Source organism: Vipera ursinii (assembly GCF_947247035.1).
Source record: "Vipera ursinii genome assembly, chromosome: 6".
NCBI classification, from domain to species: Eukaryota; Metazoa; Chordata; class Lepidosauria; order Squamata; family Viperidae; genus Vipera; species Vipera ursinii.
Genome location: NC_139515.1, coordinates 23,505,949 through 23,528,232, shown reverse-complemented (window position 1 = coordinate 23,528,232; position 22,284 = coordinate 23,505,949). Strand labels below are relative to the sequence as shown.

Here is a 22,284-nt window from a genome sequence, read left to right as displayed (position 1 = left end):
CGAAATATTTAATCTGGCTATATCATAAACTCTATTAGTATTTTTAAAAAATCCTCAACTTTTTCTCAGTCATGTTTTGAGTGCCATCAAATCTGAGAGACATATCATGTAGCACTTCATCTTATATTGCCTATCCATGTGGTTTTCTTTGCAAAATCAGAAAAACTTTGTAAAATAGTTGATTCCCATGCAGTATGAAATATATCTTTGCCTTTGTCACTAAAGCAGTCATTTATATCCAGCATCTTCCTGTATCACTGATGCCAAATATAGATGCCTGCTGGCTTTAGCTGGGCAGCTAAGATGAATTTCATACTATAATGATGTACTCCCCCAATGTTGATCTCAAAAAACTAACCACAGTCCAACTAATTAAAACTTACCAGGAAACCCCAAGGTAAACTGGACCAGAAAGACAAGAAAAACCCCAGGGCCAGCAATGGGATGAGTTCCATATTACAGTATGGACATAACCATGAAGAAGGAGTATGAGTTGGATCTGTCTCAAAAGAGACTTGATTTTTATTTTGGTTCCATTGCTGTGACTTTTCAAGAAGGATGTTCTGCTAGAAAAGGGAGGCTAGCACCTCCTCAGTTATATTCCATCTGTGATTTGTTTTTTATTTAGTTTTAGTTTTCCATGACTATACTGTATGTCATAGTTACTGTAGGTCAATCTTGAAAATTGAAATCTTTTCTCAGTTTTTATATTCCAAATGTCATGAACTAAAATATTGTATTAATCACAATTATATTGAGCGTGTCTGTATTATCTGGATCTCCCGGTGGATGGGATGTGAGCAACAATTTATGGACTTTCATGATAGTTTCAAGTTTAGAGATACAAGGTTGCAGAGATTACTGTGAGGCTGTTTGGGTTAAAACAGGGCTTTCATCACATTTGAGATATACTTGCCAAGAAGAATCAAACACACACACACACACACACACACACACACACAGAGTATGTACATAACACACCTATCATTCACACATAAACACACACACACTATGATTCCCTTTAATTCTTTGTCGGCAAAATCTAAATTTAACACAGAAATAGTTTGTCACAGTAGCGCCTGCCTGTAAAAGCTCCTAGATTGGGGCTGAAAGGCGAAAGCAATAGTAGATTGCTCCATCCCATATTTGGATAGACCAGGTGCTCTGTTAGACCTGTTTCACCAGAAAACAGTGTGTGTGTGTGTGTGTGTGTGTGTGTGTGTGTGTGCGCGTGTGTAAGAGTAAAATGAATGAAGAAAATATAAATAGGTTTTATATTTGTGAAAATAAGAGAAAGAAGAAGAGTGTAATATACCTAAGGAAAGTTCAGGGCTTTTCATTCAGTGGTACATTGGCACCTGGCAGGTGGTACACAACCATCCTAGAAAAGTGGTAGCAGGAGAGGGGAATGAGCTGAACTGGTGGCAGCACTGCACAAGCCTGAGCAAGAGATGACTGGAGCTGCAGGGCTGTCAGAGCTCAGTGGAAGCACCAGGATCAGCACCAGGCTCCAGCTGGAGCTCGGTGCTGATCCTGGCACCTCTGCTGAGCCCAGAAGAGGCGCCGATCAGCTGGAATGTTGCAGCATCTCCAGGGTCTTGTGATTTACATTCAGATGCTTGGCAACTGATTCATATTTACGATGGTCACAGTGTCCCAGGGTCATGTGAAGTGATCAAACCCTGGTGCAACCACCCAGCAGACGGGGGGGGGGGGATAAAAACCAAACACACACACACACACACACACACACTACCAATCCTCAACAGAAATGCTCACAATGAAAACCTTGGACAGGAGGAAGAGCGTGGCCAGGTGGGCAGGCAGGTGTCTTGCTCGGCTGTGGCTTGGGGGGCACTTTTTTCAGTGCCATTGTAACGTTGAACAGTCACTAAGTGAACTGTTATAAGTCGAGGACTACCTGTACTTCATCATTTTTTTCCTTTTTTTGTCATCAAGTTTTTGACACCTTGCTAGGCGACTGATGGTACTCGGATGTTGCCATATCCTAAAAGTGGTACAATGGGTGAAAAGGTTGAAAAGCCCTGGTCTAAACTTGTTGTGGGGAGTTGTCAAAGTATAAGTGAATGAAATTGTAGATCAGGAAACATAAATTAGGAGGTGAGCTATTCCATAGAGCACATAATTTTCTCATCTATATCTACTTTTTCTTTTTTTATATATTTGGATTTTTATTTCTTTGTTTCTGCCCTTTGCATAACATTATCTGAAAAAGGAACATGTGATGGGTACATAGATATGTGCATGCATCTGCATGAAGATTAATGTTATTATGGTGTGATAAGTTATTGGATACATCATCCCTTTTTCAAATTGTGTTTTCCATTAGACAGAAGAGAGGAGAGATCATCCAGGACCCTACTTTCCAGCTCTGTTTTGCAATTGTTATTATAGAGTAAGGAAGATGAGCTTGATGGAGATATACAGAAACCATTGCCTAGGCAGAAGGCAAAATATTTTTTAAGTTCAGAATGTCCTGATAACAAGAAGAGGCTCAGACAGAAACCTCCTTAATTCACTGAAGTATAAGAAAGAGGAACAGATGTAATACAATCAGGCTTGCAAGATTGTGTTGTTATAGACAATCTCAATTAATAATACTCTTTCTAGTGGTTCTGGAAAATTTTGTGCCTTTTGAGTGAATGAGGGATAGATATATATAGATATAATGTATATCGATGACTGGTAAGATCCGTCAGTATCCTTACGAAAATTGCATTTGCATATGTTCTGATATAGAAGTCTAAACTGTTTCAGAAGTAATGCTCGAGCTTCCTCTGTGCTACAAGTGGAAATTAGAACTCATAACATTGATTGAAAAGAACCTAGGCAATCTAACTTCATTTATTTACAGTAAGACTGATTGTCAGAATCCATTTATATCACATTTCATAAATGTATAGGTAGAACAATGTGCTTATTCTGGGGATTCTGCCATCTCTCCGAAGGGGGAAGGGAGAGGTCAGACTTTAGGCATCTTCAAACAACAGGGAACATTTGAACAAAAAAGGAAGCAATAACCATAAAACCAAGGAGAGTTCCCTTTCCCATGGAAGGGCCTGACATCTGACCAAATGGATGAGGGGAGGGGCTGAAATGGGAATGCTTTATATAGGATTGAAATGTAACTTTGTTAGATTCCGTCTTGTATTGCCACAATTGATTCCATCCTAGTAAACATTTTCCTTTTGGACTAAACTTGCATCCAAGAGTTCTTATTTCCTAAGATGTGGATTGAGGTGGGTCCTGACACTGATATTTTTTTACAATATTTTTACAATGGCTTGCTTAACTGACACCAGTAATTATTTTGGTCTTTTCTGTATACAGTTTAGTTTATTTTGTATTGTTGCTTTATATTTGAGGTGTTATAATATTGCCTTCTATTAAATACTGATTATAGATCATACATTACAAAAATAATTATCACCTTGTGATATTAATTTGCCTTTGCTCTTTCATCCCTTGCTTGTTCATATTCCTCTGGTTCTGGCATTTTTGATATGATCTAAGGTTCACAAAGGTACACAATCTCAGGCCTTTCATCCAAAGACAATAAGATTAGCCATTTTCATACAGGGTCAGCATTATTCTGATTAAGGGAGACCATCATGGCGAAGAGAAACGGTTTGTCCAGTAGCACTTCCATCCCATGTTCTACATGTGCCTGAACCTACACACACACACACACACACACACACACACACACAGAGAGAGAGAGAGAGAGAGAGAGAGAGAGAGAGAGAGAGAGAGAGAGAGAGAGAGAGAGAGAGAGAGAGAATGCTATGTGGAGCTGGCAACTCTTGGGGACTAAACATATTAAATCACCCCAGTAAATTCTGTCAAAAGCAGCTGAATATGAACAGTAACTGATAAGGCCAATTTGGCAGTCAGTGCTATGATTAGTTGGGTTGTGGCAGGACAAAAAAAAAACATGACAGGAGGAATAATTTCAGCAGCAACTAAGTGATATTTACTGAGCATAAATTTGCTTAAAACAAATTGCCCACAGATTGCACCCACCACTAATATTACATTGCAAAAAATTCATATTGTGCAGGACTCTCTACTATAAAGCACTAGAGGGTCTAGGAAAATACATGGTTTTCTGTCTGGCTGATTTTATATACACACTTTTGAATGCAGAAGCAGGCAATCTGCAGCATATGGATGGCACATGGTTGCTAAATCCTGTTTTATATCCCCAGGGCCCCCAAATCGCATTTCTGCATTTTACAAGCAAACCACCAAATCAGAAAGGTGCAATTTGCTATCATTTCTCAGGAGGGAAAGGTGTGTAAGCTTTCAGAATTGTTTTACATACATGTAATGCTTTACGAACAAAAGAAAGGAAAAGATCTTCCCAGACTTAATCATATTCTATTGCATGATGTCATTGGACATTGACCCTGTAGTTCAGGGGTGTCAAACTTGTAACGTTACATGATGTGTTGCAACATATCCTGACTTTTTTCCATTAATGGAAATGGGGTAGGCGCGGTTTTGGCATTATGCATCTGGCCCGTGGGCCGGCTGTTTGACACCCCTGCTGTACTTTAACAGTGGTGTGATCAAATCTCAACTCTTTATATAAAGATGTGTGCAAAAGAGGAAGATTGTCAATTATAACTCCATGCTCCCATCTTGCAAATTTTGACTAATCCATGGATATCCCTGTGAACATCCCAACTACTGCAAGTTAAATAATAGTAATAATGCAACCTCATCTAAAATTGATCACTGGACAACTGTTCTAGATAATTTTCCTTCAGTTTCTACCTCTCCCTTTGTAGAAAAGGTTGGTGAAAATGTTGTAAATGCCCTGGAAGAAAGAAGGTTACCTGTTAGTTCCAGACAAAGTACTAAGACAGCACAGGTTACACTTGTTGATAATCTATAAAGGAATTAAGTTAAGAATGTATAACCATCTTTGCCCTTATAGATATATTAGCAGTTTTCAATTCCATCAATCACAGCATCCTTCTGGACCAGTTATGGGGAGCAGAAGTGAGAGGGATAGTAGGTGACACAATATTACTGTGGTTCTCTTGTCCTGATTGACTGATTCCAATTGGTTTGGGCAGGGGGAACAGACTGAGGCAAAACTACCTGATTTGGAGAAGACATAGCTCCTATATAACAGGATCTGGGCCAGGGGTGTCAAACTGCTGGCCCATGGGCTGGTTTCATCATACCAAAGGCGTGCCCGCCCCATTGCCAACAAAGCAAAAAGAGTCGCAATAGGTTACATGTCATGTGACGTGGCGAGTTTGATACCCATGCTGTGGGCTATTTGAGGGACTGTCTATATTCTGTAGTGGCAGACTGCCCTGTGCATTCTGACAAAGTTGGCTGGCTTCGGGCCCAATCAATCAATTAAACAATGCCATCTAGCAATCTAGCAGGTTGCAAGAAGCAGGTCTTCTCCATTCCAGCAGCCAGCCCTGGAACAGCCTGCTCAAATTTTTAACAGCTGTATTTTTTTCCCCCAGGCCTTGGATTGGTGTATTTGGTAGAGTCCTTTTGAGTGGGGACTGATGTGGTTGGAAATTATATTGTCCCCCTGATTATGATTGCTTTTATATACTACTCTTTATTTCTAATTTGCAAAACTACTCAGAGTTGCCCAGAGCTGTTTTGCAGTTAGGCAATCTAGGAATTCAATAAATAAATAGAAATTCAATAAAACATCCAGCTGCCAGAAACTTGGCAAAAATTCCAAGCATGTTGTGTTGTCTGGTAAGACCTGTCTTATTATTAATGCCTCCAATTCACAATGGTTTATATCCAGAGCTTATTATGAAATATGAGATACTTTTGAATGTTTTGCAATAGCAGTATGCAGTGGGGTATGTATGTATTCACACTGAAAGACAGAGAATGAATACATTACTGGACAGGCAAGTAATACCTCCAATGCAAAATGTCTTGCCACACCTTATATTGGGTTCTGTGAAAAGTTTTTATAGATTCATAGGCGTGGAGATCATTAAACTCTAGGTGCAGCTATTGCATTCATGATAATCATCCAACCTTTGCTTAAATAAGTGAATTAGTTAAGGTTTTCAGAACTGTGTAGACTTCCATGTCCCAATTGGTTAAGAACTGAAAAACTTAGAAAGTTTAATTTGTGTTTAGCCAATTTCTCTGCAATTTGTCATCACTGGTTTTAGTCCTGATCTCTGGAGCAACATTGAAAAGGCCCACTCCATCTTCAGTTTGACAGCCCTGAAGATAATTGAAAACTGCTATTACTCATCCACTCTTCAAACTTAGCAAACCAACACTTTTAATTCTTTCTCAAAGGACATACATTCCAGATCTCTCAATAAACTAGTTACTCTCCTCTAGATATATTCCCACTTTGTCCCCTCTTGAATTGCAACACCCAGAACTAGACATAATGCTGCCTGGAATTAATTAGAATTGAATTATTGCTTCATTTGATATAAACACGATTAGTAGGGTTAAACATTAGTTTCTGTAATGGCAGTGGAACTTTCTTTTCCTCTCCTTTTTCTTGCAGCCACTTATACATAATCTGATTTTGAGCTTTAGAAATACTACAGAACAGATTTTGTTTGTTAATTTATGATCAGATGTATAAAGCTGCCCAACTCAGTGATATGGCTCTGGGTGATATACAGTAATAAAAAGCAAACCATAAATAAAAAACGAACTACATAACATTAAAACTGACACAATATATCAAGATGAAAATAAAAGTTAATTTAAAAAGGTGACCAGCACCATAACAAACACAACCAAAATGGGCCCCATTCAATTGGCCCCAAATGCCTAGGGAAAAAGGTCAGGTCTTAACAGCTTCCCTAAAGGCAAGAGTTGGAGCCTGTCATATATCAGGGAGGGGGGAAGGCAGTGGGGAAATCATTCCAGAGAAGGCAAACTTCCTAGGATCCATAATAGGACAAGATATAAAAGAGGGAATCTAAAGTGTGCTTTCTCTGTGGGAGCAAGTGAGGCAGGTAGGTGTTCTTGAGAAAAGACAGTTCTACAAGTAATTTGATCCTATGTGATACAGGACTTTAAAGCTGACTTTGAATCACACCAAAAATGTATTGGAAGCCAGTACAGCTTGCAGAGTATAAGTATTACATGAACATAGCAAACTGCACACATAATATCTATGATAGCATTCTGGACCAACTGAAGCCTCTGGATGATTTTCAAGAGCATCCCAATGGACAGCATGTTTGTAGTACTCTCAGTTGAGAGAAATTGTACCTTTCACACTATCAACAAAAGCCACTTTTATCAGCCAGGTTTTACCTCTGGTCTCTGTAAGTTATTTTTTTTTCTAGCAGATGCCTCTCCCCAAAGCCTTTGAACATAATTTAAAACTCAGTGCAGATGTTTCATTTGACTAATTATAGCAATTGGCAGTTACTCTGTACTGCCAATCAGCAGCAGCAACGGCAAGCAAGTTCAAGAGAATAATACTTTTCTCTAAATAAACCATTGGTTTACTTGAGACTAGGTAGTTGTATTTTGGGTTTCAGGCTGAAACATTTCCAACTCTTTCAGGAGTTGCTGGAAATTAAGCTTAGATCTTTGACTACAGAATATGTCCTAAGCCACAATAGTTTCCAGTATTAGCATCCGGATGGCGCTTGACCTCCGCTCCTTCCGGCGCGATCTCAAAACCTACCTTTTCGAACAAGCTAGCCTGGCCTGATGGGATGGGGTTGGGTTTTACTAATCTGTTTTAACCTACTTTTTAATGTGTTTTAACTTATTTGTGGGCATTTTGTTTAAACGTTTTTAATTTTTGTATCTTGTTTTTTAATATGTATTGCCCTGTTCACCACCCTGAGTCCTTCGGGAGAAGGGCGGTATACAAATAAAATTAATAATAATAATAATAATAATTTGGTCGACCTAAGTGTTAATTTAATATGTGCTCATTAAGCTAATTTTCAAGGTTCAGTAGCCATTTTTCTGATATTTAGTTTAGAAAGGTTTAGGGGTATCTCCCATTCCTCCTTGCCTAAAATTATATTCTGTGGATCCACTGAATTAGAGAATTAAGCTGGTGTGATTTCATTGATTCGATGGTACCCTTAACAAAGAAACTTTGACCATAGGAACCAGTTAAGCCATATAAAGCTATTCATTAAAGAGAATCTGAAAAAAAATATTTCAATTAGACTCTTACAAGCTAAGCTTGTAAGCCGCCCTGAGTCTTCGGAGAAGGGCGGGATATAAATGTAATAAAAATAAAATAAAATAAATAAATTTTACATCTTAAACTATCCTAGATCGAAATCTTGGAAATATACCTCTGTGCTTGACTTCAGGTATCGAAAGCATATGGCTTGAAATGGAGTACAAATTTAGAATAGCTGCATCCTTTGTAGGGATTTTGCTACAAGAATGACTAGCAGAAGTTAACAACTTTTCACATTTTAGGAGATTAGGACATGCTGTTCTATTGCTTGCCCTTGTTTTGATCCCAAGAAAATAACCCTTTCAAATGGAGCCTGTGATCTTCAGTGTTGAATCCTGCAGTTCAATTTACAGATCTTAGAAGCTGGAACATTTTTTTTACTTCAAACTTTGTGCTGTCTTCTTTGTTTACCTTCTTGTTATTTTCCTTGCCATCTAAATTACTCTTGTTCACTTGCTGTGCCAGCAAGGGAAGGGGACAAATATCCAACCTCTAAATTACGTTCCCAACCCATCAGAAACACAAACTTTTGACTGTTTAGGAAGAGTACATACATACAGCTGGTATCAGAATAAACATTGCCAGTTATTTTTTCTGACTTTCTGGTATTTTTTCCCTGAAGTTATAAACTGCTGGATAGTTTGTAGTCTTGGTAACATGTCACACAAAGCACCTGAAATGAGGATTCAAAAGACTTGCCAGCATTCATTGCTTTGGGAATTCTCATTTGAAATTAATTTCACTTGTATTTTTATCTATAACTTCCATCAGGTCAGGGAATTGATATAGTGATACAAGAAGGAACACAGCAATACTACATCTCACTATTTCTTTTGGAGTGTCATGCAACACAGTCCTTAGTATAGTGGGGACCCAGAAGCTCCATATCCTAAAACATGTCTCACTTAAGGGGCCACACTAAGGAAATCTTACAATAGACTCTCAGAATTCAGGGCTTAAGTAGCAAAGAACCCAGAATGATGCTTAGATCTGGTGATGCAATTCCATTAACTTGCCTGAATATATCCATTGATTTAGCTAGATATCTCCTTAGATCTTGGCTCCAAACATCATTCAGTCCTTCACTCTCACAGCTGCTCCAACACAAATGGCCCTTGGTTATTATGTTTCTGTGTTTTTGTTTTTTTTAAATCAGTTTGAGAAGGAAGTTGTTTCAGACAACGTAACTGCTGGTAGACAAATTCAGAATGCAGTATCAATGAACTAGCCAAAGATGAATATGTGTGTAGAGAATCATTATAAGACTAAACCCAGGAAGAGGCCGAAAGAATGTATATCACTGTTTTCTGCATCACTTCATACTCATAACTGAAATTAACTAAGCATCTTCTGAAGCATCCAGTACACTCTATAAGGAGATTTTCACTGTATCTTAGGAAAGAAAAAGTATATTATTTAAAACTTTATTCTACTGATGTATTAAGATAGAATTTCCTTGTCAAGGAAAGGAGGCAATCCAAGAGTGCCCCTTTTGTTTGAGAATATGCTTCCCAATCTTATGATTGGTTTTAAATGCTTTTATTATAATTATGGTGTAAACTGAAATATAATATACAAATATCCCTCATCTTTCTGACTACAAGAAAGGCCAAACTGGACATACAATAGATTAATTAGAGTTGTACCATTATTTGCTCCAGAAGAATTTTTTTTCATAAGGTTTCAGTACCTAAGACAATATGCAAAGCCACTTATTCAGTTGTGGCATTAGAGTCTTTTTTTTAGAAAATAAAAGTAAAAAGAGAGAACTTGGGAATTTAATTTAGCATGACCTCCTTAGATTGCCATTTCTCAGTCCACAGGCTTTTTACTTCTTCATGATGTTCTCTGGCCTAATGAGAAGAGAGCATACTTTCCATGTATTAATTATAATTGTTGTTTCTGCTTCAAGATAGAAATTACTGGACCCCCTTGATAGTGGCAAATCAAATGAGACAATTAGAGAAGTCTTTGTTCAAATTCTTTAGTACCCTGGAGTATATCCAAAAAAGTAACTTAAACCATTCTATGGTACATACTGCTTTCAAAATTTCCACTCCCAGCAGTTGGATAAACAGAGAGCCATCAGTTTGGTTCTCACTGGGTTGTACAAATCAGACTTTTCTGAATCAAAACGTAGGACACTTCTCTGCAGTTGAACAGCTCCAAGTCCTTCTGGTCTTATCCATTTTTCTGAAGGAGCTTTTTTTTTTAAGTGGCAGTCTCAGAAACGGAGGGTTCCTTACCTCCAGGTACCAGCGGTGACACAATCACCTTGATGGTAGAAATGGGAAAACAATCTGTCTAATGTGAAAAGGTGTAAATGGACTCAAAGCCCATGCATTGTTCTTGTGGGCTGATGCCTGCTGAGAAATGAATGCTTTCTGATCCATTTGCATTGGAAATGTGAAACACTGCACCAGGAGAAAACTTTTCAATTAGCTGTATTACCTTTCTTTGAAAACAATATAAGGGCTATAAAAGCAAGTGACACTTCTTTCTCTTTCCTTCCTCCCCCCCACCAGAAAGCCCGGCTTGCAAGGATCCGTGCAACAAAGAGTGGGAGTGCAAATGCTTATATGCAGAGCAAAAGAAATGGCTTCCTCAGTAACCAGCTGCAGGTAATGAGCACCTGTGTCTATATCCAGAAACACCATTTATTTAATAATAGCCCAGTGATCCTTTGTCTGTTTCATATTGGAAAATGTCAGGCTGCTTTCCAATATACCGTGACAGTCACCCTCAGGCAGAAGAAGGAGTAATTGCTTGTAACTAGCAAAAGCTTTGCAAGCCCAGTTCAGGCAAGATGGACCAGTCTTGTTTCTGGGACCTGCAAAGTAAAATTAATATATGATGGAGAATGTGAATTTGTCATGTAGTTCCCATAAGATTGAAATTGTCCTCCAAGGGCTATTTCCCTTGCCACACATATACATCTATATACAAAGATACACATACTTATACACACAAAATTCACATACCATTCTGGCCTCAACCATAAATCACTTTTGGTTTTAATTTCAAAGAGATTTCAAATTATGCCTAAATAACTTCTAAGCTCAATGTTCAGCTCAAACTCCCTTTCCCTCTTGATCCCCTCATAGATCTCCAGGCCTTTATTTCATACTCTCTGAATGGCAGGGTTTTTTCCCCAGTATATCCATGGACCAGCAATTAATAAAGAGCACAGGTGGTCCTTGACTTACAATAATTCATTTAGCGACTGTTCAAAGTTAAAACAGTATTGAAAAAAGTCTTATGACTGGCCTTTGTCCTTTTGACCATCATAGCATCCATTTGGTCACATGATCAAAATTTGTGCACTTGGCAACTGGGAAATATTTATGATGGTTGCAGCATCCTGCAGTCATGTGATTGCCAATTGTGACCTATTCAGCCAGCTTCTGACAAGCAAAGTTAATCAGGTTCACTTAACAACTTCATGATTCACTTAACATCTGCAGTGATTCACTTAACTGTGGCAGAAATGTTATAAAATTGGTTGTGACTCACTTAACAATTGCCTTGCTTAGAAACAGAAATTCTGGTCCCAGTTGTAATTGTAAATTGAGGACTTCCCATAGTAAGCATAGTATGGTAGAAATCCAAAAGTGTGAAAACTAGTTAACTAAACCATTTTCTTAGGCTGCCTAAGAAATATTAGAATTGTAGCTGACTGCAGAAATAGCAGCAGAAACACCAACAAAAATGAAGCCAAACACCAGTCCTTTATTAGCACAATTTTTAGAATGATTTCCTTTACTAAGTGTAGCTCTGTTGTTCCCTCACCTTCAGGAACTCATTTATTTAACAAGACTTTATTGCTCGGTCCTGTACTGATTTTTTTACACTTTCTAAGGTGCTATAATGGCAGCTAGTGATATGGGTTTTGTGTTGAATAATAGAAATGTCTTTTTCCCCTATAATGCTGAAATGCAGCATAGAAAACCTTTAAAGCAATGAAGTTCAAATGACAAACAATCACAAGAACATCCAAATGGAAAGAGCCTAGAAGAGAAAAAAAGGAAAGGAAGAGAAGACTTAATTACTTCACACATTTAAACTGTGGCAGGGTATTTTCAATAGATAATTAGAATTAACATTTTACTGTCATCATTTGTTATTCATCGAAATACTATGAACTTCCCCAGGATTATTCTAGAGAGTTCTGTTTAGCATAATCATGTCCAACTTTTCACTGAATGGCTGCTTTTTTTTCTGGATCGCTCACACCAGTGCTTTCATCCTACCTTTATTGGCCCCATTGATATAAACTGATGAGTGTAATAATGTTTATTATTTTTTTCCTCAGAGGGTTCACTTACAAAAATGTTGAACCTCAACTCTCTTAATTCCCTGATGGCATGGAATTATGGAGGTTGATTCCCACAATTTGGAGGACATCAGATTGGGGAAAGTTCACTTGTCTAAAAACCAGTAAAGATTGATTTGAGGTGGTCAATGTCATGTTGCAACATTCAGTGAACAATGACTTGTTTGTCTTGACTTTTAAATCAAGTTAGTTAAAAGTGAATTCTGAATCAGATTTTTTTTAAAAAAAGAAAGTTTATGCTATTTAATATTTCTATGATAAGACAGTTATAGTGATTGGCTCTTTTTAAAGTCAAGAAATCAACTTAAAGCCCATTCTTTCACAAATGAGAATAATGTAACATTCAATATATCTACAGCTATGTGGTGAAGAACAAGAGGCCTTTGTTAACAAATCTGGTTCTTCCTTTGAAATCCAGCACCACCATCTGCTTCACTGTCTGGAAAAAACCACGGTAAGATGATAAACTGACAGCTTCCTTGTGATCTGTAAGAATAAACAAAAATTATGTTGGTTGATCTTATTGCTTTAAAAACTGTTCCATGCTTTGGTCATGCTATGCTGATTTTTCCTTTTACGCATTGGCAGCCAAGACGAAACTGTAGTGATCCACACCTTTTGTAACTGAGCTTCACCAACAGTCAGTGTTTAGCAGTCAAAAGTATATGTTGCAGTTTGCTCCTTTTCATTTGGTTCTGATATCAAGAAGAAATGCCAAAAGAAGGACAACAGATCCGAGGAGTGAACAGATCCAAGAAAAGATCAGTGTAGGCATTGTTGCAGTTGTGATGATTATTGGGAATGTCACACCAGGAGTGGGAATCCTGAACTAATACCTCATGCTCTCTCTGCCAGTTCTGATGACAAATTGTTAGGTTGGATTCAACATCCTGTTCATCTAAAAGAAGGACTTGCAAAAAGTTTCCTTCAGTTGAAGGGAGAAAAACTTTGAAATCAATTGTATGATTCTAATATTTGTAATGCTGCTTTTAATTTTAAACAGCAGATCCTATCTGTAATGGGCTTCAGCTTTTATAATATTTTAAATGTTATGGTTTCCATTTGCTTTTTGAAATTAGGTCAAGTGGCTACCTCTGTTGAGATATCACTTGCTCTTTTGTAGAATCATGGGTTGATGGTGATCAGACTTTAATATATCTTCATGTGCTAAATTTCATCATTCTATAACTTCAAAAAATACATCTGATCTTTTGATTGCTTCCGTTTTACTAGGGAAAGACACAGGAAAAAGTATTTTCTTTTCAAATACTCTTTTTTACATCTTCCAATTTCTCCCTTTCATCTTTGAGATCAACATGATTAGCAGATACATTATTTTATTGTTTTAGTTATCTACAATATCTCAGGCAAGCTGTCATCAGGATCCAAAGTATGCAGCATCGAGTGATCTTCTAGAGGATTTAAATTGGTGTTATTGTAGGTAATATATTGGTATTAGTAATTTTTAATAGCAATTCCACATATCTCAGGCAATCTCTGAGACTCAGCTCATTTTAAAAGTAATTACCTTTATTGCTCTAAGTGTTAAGAAATTCAAACCCTAGGGTTTGCTTAAATTCAGTTAATAGATATGAGGGAGTTGTACTTTGGAAGGAAATTCCATTCATTAACCTGAAATGCCATGCACTTTTATTCAGAAGTATTTGGGTTCTGACTTGTTAAGAATGGCTTTGCAAGGACTAAATAAAAAAAAACATAGCCTATAACTACAATGAAATATGAGTATCTTGCATAAGTCACTGTTACAATGTCATTCATGTTACTTTTTCTCCCTATGTCTGTGGCCCAGAATCATGAGTTTGTGGATGAGCAAACCTATGAACAAAGCTGTATGGAGGTTTCTACAGTCAACCGGCAAACTAGCCATAGTCCTTCTCTCTCTTCTCAACAAGGAGTGACAAGTTCTTGCTGTTCCCGGCGACATAAAAAGACATTCCGCATCCCAAATACCAATATAATCAGCAACCGTCCAAGTAGTGTCCAAGAACTCAGCACTATTCAGATCAGGTGCATGGAAAGAACACCTCTGTCAAACAGGTACCTCAGTTGTAAAAGTGCTCTTAGATAGGTATAATAATTGATAAAATATTCAAATTTTCTGGTTAGGATGCTGAGCTTGTCGACCAGATGGTCGGCAGTTTGGCGGGTCAAATCCCGAGTGCCGCGTAGCAGAGTGAGCGCCTGTTACTCGTCCCAGCTTCTGCCAACCTAGCAGTTCGAAAGCATGTAAAAATGCAAGTAAAAATAGGGACCACTATGGTGGGAAGGTAACAGTGTTCCGTGCGCCTTTGGCGTCTAGTCATGCCGGCCACATGACCACGGAGACGTCCTCGGACAAGCGCTGGCTCTTCGGCTTTGAAACGGAGATGAGCACCGGCCCCTAGAGTTGGAAACGACTAGCACGCATGTGCGGAGGAACCTTTACCTTTATACATGATTTATACATGATTTGCTGTTTCAAATGGCTACTACAAAGAAAAGCATCATCCCTTGTGCTCATGTCATGACACAGGTCCCCCCACAAATAAAGGTAAATCATATTTTTTTAAAAAAATTAAAAACGGGCTGAAAACATATTTAATCTAGGAATTTGGTGGATAACTTTTAAATTGCTGATGCCAAACTATCAAGCTATATCTAAAGCATTCTAGAAAAAGCCTTTTCATGCTTAAATTGTAGGATAGAAGTGAATGAATTTCTTTAATATCTATATTCATTACATGTTTCTTTTGTGTAAAATGTTGAGCAGTACTTTTTTCATTATATCTTCCAATTTATATTTTATAATAAATGAAATCTGATTATTTCATTATGGTAAATCACCATGAATTTCACTAGGATAAGATATTTTCAAAAAGATAGAAATGTATCATGTTCCTTAGGAGGCAATCACTCAGGACAGAGCAAATGCTGCACTGAGAAAATCTTATTTGGGAAAACATTCCTTGAATGTAGTGAAAATGAGAATCATTTCCACCTCCAAACATCAGTTTAGCTTGTGATTCCTATGACCCAACTAGTGGAATCTAGTATATAAATAATTATTTAAATATGCATCTCAATGTACTTATAGTCGGAGTTCCACTTACAACTGATAATTCACCATATGAACCTGTCATTTTGTTTGAGTGCATTTCCTCCTGAGTTTTATTTTATTTATTTATTTTAATCCCATTTATATCCCGCCCTTCTCCGAAGACTCAGGGTGGCTTACAATCTAAGCACAAATCAATGTGCTTAGCAATAGCCTTCATTCTATGTATATGCCTGCTTATTAGGGCTTTCGCCCCCCCCCCAAGCGGCATTAGAGTTTCAGTCTCTAAATATGATATCTACATCTCCTCAAAGCTATGTTGGCTTGTAAGCTGTTGTATAATTAAAGCCAATGTATGAGATCCTTAATTTCATTATGGATCAATAATATACATGAGTTGATTTTTTTAAAAAGCTGTGAACCATTCCAAAACAATACCCTTAACTCATTTAGCATTTCCAAATCTACTCACTTGACCTAGGTAAATGTAGATGTCAGAAAAAGACACTCATAAACACTAAGCATTCACATCCAGTTTGATCTAGCGGTTAAGGCACCAAGCTAGAAACCAGGAGACTGAGTTCTAGTCCCACCTTAGGCATGAAAAACCAACTGGGTGCCCTTGGGACAGCCACTTTCTCTCAGTTCAACTCAGGTTATAGGGTTGTTGTGAGAAAAATAAGAGGATGAAGTATTAGGTATGTTCGCTGCCTTGATTTATTTCTAAAAATAATAAATGCAAGATCTAAATAAATAAACAAATAATGTAAAGTCTTCTGTATATGTGACCTGACCAACATGCATCCAGGATTATTTTCTGACATAGTAGAATTGTATAAAACCCTAAAGTAGATGGAATGTTTACATAATTTGTTTCTATTTATTTTTATCTCATCTCTAGTCGATCCAGTTTAAATGCCAAAATGGATGAGTATGTAAAACTAAACTGTGAGCAGCCTTATGTAACCACAGCAATAATTAGCATCCCAACACCGCCTGTGACTATCCCGGAAGGAGACAATAGAAAGAATTCTCCAGAGTATTCAGGAGGAAACATCGTTCGAGTATCTGCTTTATAAAACAGGTAGAATAAAGACCATTGAGTAGCTGTCAAGATTCAGAAGAAGGAGAGATGTATCTCTGGGTTAAACAGAACAGCCAGATAATGGAAGGATTCCAGAGATACAAAATATTCTAAGTTTTCAGTATTGAACTGCGTGTAGTGAACAACCAAATGGAATTTCTATATGAACTGGACCTTTTCTGGAATAAACTCTTCTGTGACTCTTTTCATTTACTGTATGAGCACAATGAAATTTCTCCCATTAAAGATTCTTCTTACCATGGGATATAAAAAAAATCTTTTTAATAAAATATCTAAAAAAAAAGACACATACCACCATTCAGACAGTTTATTTTCCAGCCAAATGCAAAATTAAGGATGGACCCAGTTTTGATAACGTATTCTCTTTTTTCCTATTGATAAACCATGAATCAGCTGACTTCAAAAGAGAGAGAAATGGCTCATCCAGTATGTATACGGATTGAAAGAAACAACTCATATGCATGTGAAAATTCTTTGGAGCTGTGATCTGAATTTACTTCTGTTGTTTACTTCAGACTAGGCATGATAACATTTTACTGTAAAAAGGGGGCATTTCTGTGCACTCAGAAAAACTGATTGTAAATGTTCCATGGTGTACAAATAACTTGCTGGAGAGGGGTGGGATGGGGAGAGAAAAATTTCATACTCAAAACACACATTAGTGAACTTGGTGTTCAGTTAGTTTAGTATTTATGATTGTTTTCCCTTACTTCCTCGGTACTGTTACAACTGCAATAATTCAATGTACATCTGTTGTATCAGGAATCAGTCTTTTATTTATATACCGTATTTTTCCGTCTATAAGAATCCCCCTTGTATAAGATGCCCCCTTGTGGCTTCAGCCCAAGCTGCGCCGGTGAAAAACGGGTCATAGAAGGCGGCTTCAGTGGGACCAGCGGCATCCTTGGGGCAGCGCGATCCTCCAGCACCAGGCAGCATCTTGGCCCAGTGATATCCTCCTGCACCAGGCAGCACAGCAGCGGCATGTAAAGAACCCACAGAGGCATGCCCTGGGCTGCGGAGATTACCATTATTTTTTCATGTATAAGACACACCTGATTTTTGAACAGGGTGTTTGCAGGAAAAAATAGCATCTTATACACGGAAAAATACAGTAACTGCACAAAGTCAGCTATAAAATAAAAGCCCACATGGATAATCAATGCATTATGTAACATGAGAAAGTTTAATGTTTTAATCATTTAAGGCCAACAATAATTCTGTCAGCTTTTTTTGTTTTTCTATTATCCTACTATTCCTCAAAGCCAATCTTTGCTTTTTGTTATTTGTTTTGTTCTCCTTTGAATATAGTTTTACTATGTTTTTTTTAAAAAGCTTGATCTATAAGCACCATTCTATAGTGTTTGTTTTCTGAACTAATTAAGTCTTCCTAATGTGATGTTACAATGTAGCTGACATCTGATGTAAAACTAACATGGTATAGCAGTTAAGTCCTCTAAAACTGCTATATAATGATATTGGATAAACTAAGTGCTGGAAGTCATGTAGATAAGATTTGCTGAAGATTACATAAATCTGTTTGTCAAATCTGTTCTGAAGCACTGGATCAGATTAACAGAAGCATTTGCAGTGAAGTGGAATTTGAAAAAGTCAAGATGGCCACTGTGACCTTATCAGGGCCTGCCCCTTTTTACATGAGTTGCTATTGCAGGATTAGCCCCATCTTTACTTTTTTAAGTATATCCCTTCATGGATGCCCAATATTCTAAAAGGGATTAAGTTGAAATTAAAGCTTTAGATCAGAGCTACGAGTGTATTACCATAGGATCAATACACATATTTTATCATATAGGGGTTTTGTGTCATTTTTAGGATTTTTAAAGGATTTTTAAAAGTCTCTTTCAAAAACTCAGTTTCAAAAACCCAACTTTCTTCTACTATTTCTTTAGTTATTGTTATCCATTTAGGAATGTGATAGTTGCCTATTATTTCGCCTTATTAAATAAAGCAGTTGATAAAATATAACCAAATCTGGAAAGACTTTCTAAAGAAATTAATATATGGGCCAATATGAAATTGTATTTAACCTGAGAAGTGTCTTTACCTGATATATGGAAGAATGTCTATAAATGTCTCCACTGATATAATACTAAAAATTATACAGGTAGTCCTCAACTTACAATCATTTATTTAAACGCCAAAGTTACGATGGTGCTGAAAAAAATTACTTACAACCAGTTGTCACACTTGCAACTATCACACAGTCCCTATGGTCATGTGATCAAAATTTGTGGACTTGGCAATCAGCATTTATTTAGATTGATTGATTTATATTTTTTATTTTTCTCCCATATTATTTTTTATAAATAGGTGGAGAACCTATCTGATACTCTATCCTCCTCCTATTTTCCCCACAACAGCCTGTGAGGTGGGTTGGACTGAGACAGAGTGACTGGCCCAACTCACACAGCTGTCATGAATTTACAGTGGTCATGTGATTCACCATTTATGATTTTCCCAGCTGGCTTCTGGTAAGTAAAGTCAATGGGGGAAACCAGATTCACTTAAGAATCATATGATTCACTTAAAAACCACATTGATTTACTTAACAACTGGGGCAAAAATGGTCATAGCATTGAGCACAACTCACCAACCATCTCACTTAGCAATAGACGTTCTGGTCCCAATTGTGGTCATAGGCTGAGGACTACCTGTACATTGGATGTTGGTGATCAGTCTGTTCTTCTCTGTTTCTAAACAATCTAGTTTAAATTACCTACAATACTTGTATTATTATGTGACCAGTGATACAATCCAAAGCATCTTACTTCTACAGTGCACTGGAGCAGGCCTCAAGGCAAGATATTCATCCCATAACTATGAATGGATTTGCCTGGTCTTCTTGCCTTAGTTTAGGGGTGATTTTCCCCTGGGAAATCAGGGGGTAGGTAAACAGGTGAAACTGCAACAGAATCTGCAGTGGCTTTCTCAGAGACCAGCCCAAACAAGAACTAATACAAATGGATGCAACATCTTATAGCAATAGCAATTAACCTCTCACTTTGAGCAGTATACCTTTCAGTTGGACTGTTTCAGAGGAAATATAAACATAATATTTAATGCTATATTGCCACAGCAGTATAGAAACATCCATGCAATTATTTTTATTACACTGACACTTTTTACTGCAGCATCTGGCTCTAAAATTGGTTAATATATTCCATGCCAACTTCCTATAAAAATGTAGTCACGAGGTAGGTTCAAGGTGAAAAAAATCATGTGTTTTATCCCCCATAAAAGTTACTATAATCACCATTTTAATATCAATTTGCATTTGAGGTCCTTGCCACACACACAAACCCCAGGACTATTTCATTCTTCCATGAATGAATATTTTAAATTACTGCTTAACTTTTCTTCCACAACAGAGTTTCCCCAATTTTGATGCTCTTTGCTCCTGCTGATTTCTGTGTTGACTTTTTGTATAAGGCATGCTAGAAGATGGTTGAGAGAGTCCTTGATTTCACCATGCAAGGTGTGCACATGTGCAGTGGATGTTGAAAACAATAATTCAAAACATACAAACTCTTTCTACTCACTGCTGTATTTTTTATTACTCACTCACTCTTGTATTTTATGCTATAGGAAAGTGGGGTTTTAGTAATACCCAAATACTAAGTACAATTTTCACCAGTTTCTTCTCTTGAAATATCACTGGGTACATTACATTTGTGGATGCTACTTTGCAGGCAGAAACTGGCAGTCACAGACAGCTCCTGGTGAGCTGTATGCAGAAACAGATTTTATCACTGACCTGCTGAATTCAATCCACAAACAGCAATGGAGTGGCATCCAACTTTCCTGTCTCACAGAGGGTCCGTCTATAGATCTAGCTTGTGCATAAGGTATTATTGATTCATGGCTATAACAGCCTTTCTACTACCTCTTTTCCCATATATATTTTTTCAGTCAAGGCCAACTCTGTTCTAAATTAGGAGCTTTATAAGCCAGTTCTGACATTCTGGGATTTAAAAATTTAGTCTTTGGCAATGCTCTATTTGAGAGCATACATAAATGGGAAAGCTGGAACACCGGTACTTAGAGAACAGGATACAGTCTAGCGGTATGTTTGACTCCTCTGCTCTTGTGTTCAGTAATGCTAGCCACCCATCACACAGCTACTGTTTTCTCTGAAATGCAGAAGCTAAACATTCTTTCAGTGTTTTAGGTGATTTAAATGCTGTTTGTTTTTTTAGCGAACAACTTGCGACTGTGTAAAATGCATCTGTACTGTAAATTAAATGTAATTATTTCTGTGTGTCACAAAAAATTCAAGGTGTTTTTTCTTTTTCTGCTATGGGGGAGGTGAAATTTGTCTTGTGTTTCAGAAGAACAGTATAACAAGATGTGTTATGCTAAATAAATCAGAGGTCTGAGGACTACTTAAATAAAACATCTGCATGCTTGAATGGGAAACTGGTTTTGCAGTAACCTCATTCACAGAAAATTTTGTTCCTGCCTATATGTCAAATGATCTTGAATGAATGTGGAAAACCCTTGAGTAAAATTTCACTTGGTATTTAATGTTATTCTTCGTATATGTAATTACATAGAACCATTTCTTTGGAACATCAAGACCATATTCTATTCTGGGGAATCAAAATAACTGATAGTTTACAAAGAAATACTTTGAAGCATGAGAGGACACAATTGTTATATGATTCTGAGAAAGGACATTGATGCTTTAAAGAGTTACAGGAAAATTCATATCCCCACATACTCCAAAGCATCATTTAAAGAATCAGATCCAAAACATTGCACAGCTCTATGGCAGGGGTTCCCAACCAAGGATGCTCACACACCCCGAGGGTGCGTGATGAATTCCAGGGGGTGCGAAAACTTGGCTTTTCAAAATTATAGTGTACATGCATAATTCGTTGTTGTTATTTCGAACTTTTGTAAGGAGTGCAAGAATATATCAGAAACGTTTTAGCGGTGCGAGGTATAGAAAAGGTTGGTAACCCCTGCTCTATGGAATATACAGTACACTTGCTCTTTATTTTTATGAACCTAAGAACACTTAAATGGAAAATATCTACTCAGTATAGAACTTATGCATAATCTATATCTGTACCTATTTGTACTTTTCAGTAGGTGCAAGAAACTGTATATTAGTATGGCCAAACAGGAAAGATAGCAAATTGGAGCTGTCTCCAAACTCTTATCAACTTTCTCTTTGACTGCTCTTTATAAGCAAAGTGAAAACTTCTTTAGATGTCATGTTGGCCTGACCAGTCATGTGTGATTTCAGTAATCTCAGCAAGGCAGGCAGTGATTATTGGAGTCTGCAAGAACTTCAAAAAGGCAGAACCCACTCAGCTACCCGAGAAAACAAACCTCTTTTACCTAAGACTAGCAAAGAAGTATCCAAAAATTATGCTGCAGGTAGCTCATAATATATCCCTGATTAGAGGAAAAAAGCTAACAGCGAAATGATAGCAGTGTTCCAATATCTCAGGGGCTGCCACAAAGAAGAGGGAGTCAAGCTATTCTCCAAAGCACCTGAAAGCAGGACAAGAAGCAATGGATGGAAACTAGCGAAGGACAGAAGCAACCTAGAA

The 22,284-nt window shown here is 37.4% G+C and overlaps 2 protein-coding genes across 2 annotated transcripts in view; one reads left to right on the top strand and one right to left on the bottom strand.

The window, feature by feature from the left end:
- KCND2 (potassium voltage-gated channel subfamily D member 2) overlaps nucleotides 1-16,700 on the top strand; it is a gene marked incomplete at its 5' end in the record, with an annotated part of 305,547 nt that extends 288,847 nt beyond the window's left edge. The window contains 4 exons of the mRNA XM_083366699.1: nucleotides 10,735-10,830; nucleotides 12,904-12,996; nucleotides 14,353-14,600; nucleotides 16,499-16,700. Coding sequence (XP_083222825.1) covers nucleotides 10,735-10,830; nucleotides 12,904-12,996; nucleotides 14,353-14,600; nucleotides 16,499-16,676 — 615 coding nt within the window. The 3' untranslated portion in view covers nucleotides 16,677-16,700. The remainder of the gene's footprint in view (nucleotides 1-10,734; nucleotides 10,831-12,903; nucleotides 12,997-14,352; nucleotides 14,601-16,498) is intronic.
- TSPAN12 (tetraspanin 12) overlaps nucleotides 11,988-22,284 on the bottom strand; it is a 97,209-nt gene continuing 86,912 nt past the window's right edge. The window contains exon 10 of the mRNA XM_083366716.1: nucleotides 11,988-13,028. The gene's annotated coding sequence lies outside the window, so the exon portion shown is untranslated. The remainder of the gene's footprint in view (nucleotides 13,029-22,284) is intronic.